The sequence below is a fragment of the Chenopodium quinoa genome, unplaced genomic scaffold, assembly GCF_001683475.1.
Source record: "Chenopodium quinoa cultivar QQ74 unplaced genomic scaffold, ASM168347v1, whole genome shotgun sequence".
NCBI classification, from domain to species: Eukaryota; Viridiplantae; Streptophyta; class Magnoliopsida; order Caryophyllales; family Amaranthaceae; genus Chenopodium; species Chenopodium quinoa.
The window spans coordinates 1,865,452-1,871,220 of record NW_018744080.1 but is presented as its reverse complement, the minus strand read 5'-3'; the positions used below and the strand labels follow the sequence as shown (position 1 = coordinate 1,871,220).

The following is a 5,769-nucleotide window of genomic DNA, read 5'->3' as shown; positions in this document are numbered from 1 at the left end:
AATCGGTCGCAATTTTCAAAAATTGCGACCGCTAAGGCGGTCGTAATAGAATAATTTAAATTTAAATTATTTTGGCCAAGTATTTTATTTTAAATAAATATTTAAATACATTTGCGACCGCTATTAAAACGGTCGCAAATTATGACATTTACGACCGCCTTTGACGGTTGCAGATTATGAAATTTACGACCGTCTCTATGACGGTCACAGATTATGACCGTCTTTGACGGTCGCAAACGATTTATTTTAATTTAGAATTATTTTTAATTATTCAAACATCCTAGCGACCGTCTAAAAGGCTAAAAACGGTCGCAAATTTGCGACCGTTGTCAAAGCAGTCGTAATATTGCGACCGCATAAAAAACGGTCGCAAATTGCATATTTTGCGACCGTTTTTCAGACGGTCGTAGAAAACCGGTCGCAATTTAACCGAATTTTAGTAGTGTAGAATCGAGAGAGAAGTTCTAACCACTTGAGCTATCCCTTACTCTCAACTCAACTTTATAGTTTAATCGAAATTGAGGCCAGCTGACACAACTCTTACCTACAATATGGAATAGTGTCTAAAATATTATTTTTTTTTTCCCTTTCTTCTCAATGTAAATAACAAAAAAAGACTACATTTTAAATAGGCTTAATTAGAAAATAACACCTGTTAAAAGACCTAATTTTGTTTTTAACACCTTAAGATTTCGAAGTTTAATTATAACACCTGTTAAAAAATAAAAATTTTGCTTTCACCACCTAAATTGGAACAACGTTAGAGATTCTGTTAGCTGGGCCCACAATAACGGCTATTTTTTTCAAACTGCAACATATAGTTACGACATCCTTCACTAATGTAGAATTGTTGAGCTGATTACACAAAATTGCTTCACATTTTGCGAATTCTGACTAACAAATTGGCGAAATTGTTTGATTTTACCATCATTGTTTGGGGGACGTGGATATCAAATCAGGTAATTGCGTCAATAGCACTTTAGAAACCCTAATTTATCTTTCAAAAATAAGGCGTAAATTAATCTATATGTTGTTGACTTAAATGCATAATTCAGGTCGTATCTGGCAATAGTCATGTAATTCGTAAATAGTTATGGTTCATTGTGTGTTAATTGTGCTGTAATTTGCGAGAAAATGAAATTAGGGTTCATTGTAGAAATAATTTGGGGGTTTTGATTTGTAGGAGTGACTGTTTAATTCCCGTGGTTCAATTGTATTTTTTTCATAGTACGAATGGTTTTGCTTATTATGGATGGCAAATTGGTGCAGGAAATGTCTTCTACAAGTTTCTCACCTTCAAAGGAGAAGAAGTGCAAATGTGGTGTTCCCTTTGCAAAGCTTACCAGTTGGACAAGGGAGAACCCTGGTCGTAAGTTCAGAACATGCAAGTTCTACGATCCTGTAACTGAGAGCAGAGGTTGTAAAGCATTTGAATGGGTGGATGAACAAGATGGGACAGCCTGGCAAACAGAGGTGATCAACAATTTGTTGCTAGATAAGAAACTGTTGAAGGGGGAAATTAGTGATTACAAGAGGGAAGTTGATGATCTTGGTGGACAGTTGAGGTGCTTGCTGAATGAAGTGGACAGGCTGAAAATGAAATGCAAGGCTTTAAACTCTGACAGGAACAAAATGAACAGAGAGATGCATGGAAGGAATGCTAGATCAGATCACTCTGTTCTTAGTCTTGCTGTTGGGATTAGTTTGGTCATATTAGTGATCCTTCTTATTAGGGGGTTTGTAATGCATTAAGTATAACTTGTAATGCTAGTAATTGCATGAAACAGTAATATGGTAATGTAATGATTTATAAGTGGCAGTGAACCACTATTGCAAGCAAACTAATGTACACAATTATGAAAGCAAAGTAGTTGATATTGCATTTAAGTTGTTGATCAAATTTGTTGTTGCAGTGCCTAACAAAATTGGCTGGTAAAGCCTTACAGCAAAGTATAAATTTAACAAAACAGGATCCTTGTCCTATACCCAAAAGTAAAGCTACAAATATTGCAACTGATTGTTCAGAAAATACAACCAACAACTAAAGTTCAGAAAAACAATTCAAACATCATTGTGTCAGCCCTCCTTGTCTGGAAGTCAGCAGCTTAGCCCTCCTTGTCTGCACTCCAGTAGGATTGGGTTCAGGTTGGCTGGAAGAGGGGGTGGTGTGATGCTTGGCTTGTGGCTGCCCTTGTTGACTGTGTGAACCTTTCCTCTTACTCAATGGTTCACAGCCAGGTTGCTCTTGGGGAAAAGTCCTATTCCCAATGCTGTTTGGACCAGCCCCTATTGCACTCTGTTTATTAAACACAAATACCAATGAACAAGTATCAACATCCAATTTCATCACAAATTTTAAAAGAAAAGTTACAAATCCAACAGCATACCTTCTTAGCAGCTTTGATCTCCCTCTTCTTCCTTTGCTCAACTACCCAAGGTACATTTAAAGGAGGCCTTCCTGCAGTTCTCTGCTCAGTTGGTTCAGGTTCATGTGGGCCCTTGCAAGTCTTGGGATAGTGGCCAAATCCACCACAAATCCTACACTGACTTATCCTCCTCTTTCTTCCCTGCTCCCCTCCTGCTGCAGATGTTCCCTCCCCAGGTTCCAGCTTCCTCTTCTTCTGTTTAGGTCTTCCAGGCTGCTGTTTGAATACTGGTGGATGAGGCTCTCTCATGTTCACTCTCTCCCAATGCTTTGGGCCTGGCATAGGTTGAATTGCAGGCTCATATGCTGCTCTGTAAGTGTCCATAGTGTAATAGGGGTGGACAAGACCAATTTGGCAAGTCAACTAGAACCTGGTCATCATTCAGCTGCACTTCATAAGTGTCATCCCTGGCAGCTTCAATTATGCAATTCCTAGCCACATAGCTCATCCTCTGAAATAGCTTATGCACATATGGAGTGACGTTGGTTGTGATTTCCTTGGAGTCCTCCCACTTCTCATTATTTCTCCTCATCATGTACCTGTTTTCAACCTCACAAGTTGCCCAAGCAATGGGGTAAATGCTGTTGTTCCCATCCTTGGAGACTGCAACTAAAATCTGGCCTGGATAACCTCCTTTCAAGTGGCAGCCATCCACCCCTATAATTGGCCTACAACCCTTCAAGAACCCATCCTTCAAAGGCCTTAAACAAATAAACATCCTCATAAACAAGGGAGGCTCAGGCTTTTCAATGCCATCAATCACAACATTACAACCAGACCCAGGGTTGTATTTCAGTACAGCCTTCCCATAATCCCATACCCTAGCATATTGCTCTCTTGCTGAACCAAAAATGATCAACTTAGCTCTACATCTTGCCATCCAAGCCCTGTAGTAGGTCACTTCTACCCCCAAGTCATGAAGCACCCTATCCTTGATTTGCTTAACCTTCCATGATGGGTTAGTTCTGAAATCCTCAAGATACCTCTCAGCAATGAACTCTGCTGTGACCTTCTTGTTCTCCCTGCTTCTCACACATTTATGCTCCAACGTCATGGTTTTTATTTGCCAAGTCTGTTGTCTTTTTAACTTAGTAGCATGGATCTTGAAACTACACTTCACTCCACCCCTGCATATACACAAAGGCATCCTACTTGTCTTTGTGTCAAACTTGCACCCACACCTATTCCTACACTGAATAGTAATCCTAGTACTATCATTGTGTAAAAAATAGTACTCATACCTATTCTGTATGGCATGCACTCTTAAAGCTTTCCTCAACACTGTAGCATTGCTAAACCTAAGCCTATGAACAAGTACAACAGGCTTTGAGAAGTCAGATTTGTCATTAAACCATGGACTTTTGTCCTCTTCATCAGATGAACCATCCAAGCTCCTTAGGTCATCTGATTCTCCCTCAATTTCTTCTTGTAGTTGTACCTCATTCACATCCAAGTTATCTGTCAACCTTGCCTTTGGATCCTTGGAAACCCCCTCATCATGTACATCAAACTGCTTCCCAAGACTTCTTGTTACCTTAGCTAAAATTTCTTCAGAATTCTGCACAAACCACCTCTCATCCCCACTGTCATACTCCTCCTCTCCAGGCTCCCAAGTTATGTCAATCTCACTCCCATCACTTGAAGAAAAATCATCTTCCCTCCCAGTCTTACTGCCCTCACTACTATCCTCAAAAATCAATCCTTTGCCTACAGATTTTTTTTTCCCTTTCCCTTATCCAACACCTTCACACTGCCAGAACCCCTTTCAAGCTTAGCTTTACCCTTTTGTTTCCCCTTACTCAACAACTTCCCTTTACCAGGAACCCCCTTAATCTCAACAGAAACCCCTTCAACCCTTTCTATCCCCTGTCTAGATCTAGGTTTAGGAGATTCTTCACCCTCCCTCACCTTAGGCACATTTTTGTTAATTCTTGGGCTCTTCCTAACTACAGCAGGCTTACCTGAACTTTTCTTCCCCTTTCTCTCAGCCTTTACTGGAGTGGACTGGGCCTGGATCTCATGTATGGGCCTTAATGTTTCATTAGCAGTCACAAATACTTCAACATACCCTTCCCCATTCACTGTCTCCAGCAGCCCCTTCACTTCCTCTTCATTTACTAACTCCCTTCTCCCTGTGTTAAAGGTCCTACCTCTTTCTTTATACCAAAGTCTGTAGTTAGGTGGGACATGGACATTAAAGTTCACAAACCCATGCACAGCAGCTACCCTCAAATAATGCAAATCTATCTTATCCACTACCACATCCCTCCTCCAATAACATAACCCACCACACCAACAAAGCAAATGCTTTGATTTTGACACTCGTTTAGTAACAAAAGCACCCCCTACTCTAAATACTATATCAATTAATCCATCTTCGTTGTCGGCCATTTTTCTACCTAATAAACAAATGCAAAGCAAATCAATAAAACCCAACATAGCTAACCCCATTACACAGTCAACCGCAATACTTTAATCAACAGAATCAAACATATTTAAACCAACACAATGACAAACCAGTCAACAGTCAATAAAATCAATGATTTAAACTAAATAATTCACACATTACACTAAATCATACTTAATTTAATCAAATTCAACTTTAATTACAAATTAACCCATTTTACTGTTCTTAGGGTTCCTAATTTTTTTCCCAAATTACCCTACTACACCCACACAAATGGCATAATGCAGCACACAGTACTTGTTGAAAACTACATTAAAGGGTTCGAAAGGTACCTGTATTGGAATCTTACTCCTGTTGCTGTCAGAATCCACGAAAAAGTCCAAGCTTTTTGGATGTTGGAAATGGCTGACGGAATCTCGCTGACTTGTTTCGCTCCAATATTGACACCTCCTCTTCCAACTCAATTTCTCAATCACAATAATCAGTATAGGGTTTGAATGTTCGCAGTAATTTTGGTTGTTCAAGATTTGCAGACGAAATTCAATGAAGCAAAATTAGTTGGGTGGTAATAAATGACAGAGAAGATAAATTCGAATTGAAGGGGATGGAATTTGGAGGGTAAACGACTTTGTGGGCCCCACCAAAAAATTCCGTCACAGTTTCTGTTATCTGGTGGTGAAAGCAAAATTTTTATTTTTTAACAGGTGTTATAATTAAACTTCGAAATCTTAAGGTGTTAAAAACAAAATTAGGTCTTTTAACAGGTGTTATTTTCTAATTAAGCCTTTTAAATATTCAATGCTTGATTGACCTTGGAAAATAGGAAGAAAGGTAACATTCAATTCAATAACTGATTTTATTAGTTCATTTAACGTACGTAATTTAAATTGAAAATGGCATCAACTTAGATTGAAACTACCTCAAATTTAGATCCAA

General features: G+C 39.0%; 1 protein-coding gene across 1 annotated transcript; it reads left to right on the top strand.

The window, feature by feature from the left end:
* The first annotated feature begins 1,233 nt into the window (after window positions 1–1,233).
* Window positions 1,234–2,045, top strand: LOC110691357. The gene is made up of 2 exons (XM_021868275.1): window positions 1,234–1,707; window positions 1,914–2,045. Exons 1-2 carry the CDS (start codon window positions 1,234–1,236, stop codon window positions 2,043–2,045), a joined length of 606 nt encoding a protein of 201 aa, XP_021723967.1.
* Window positions 2,046–5,769: the final 3,724 nt, after the last annotated feature.

Bases quoted from the DNA above. Each gene is read 5' to 3' on its own strand.
- LOC110691357 (XM_021868275.1), top strand. From the start codon at position 1,234: ATGGTTTTGCTTATTATGGATGGCAAATTGGTGCAGGAAATGTCTTCT. The intron at 1,708-1,913 runs GTCATATTAGTG...TTGTTGTTGCAG, and splicing joins TTGCTGTTGGGATTAGTTTG to TGCCTAACAAAATTGGCTGG.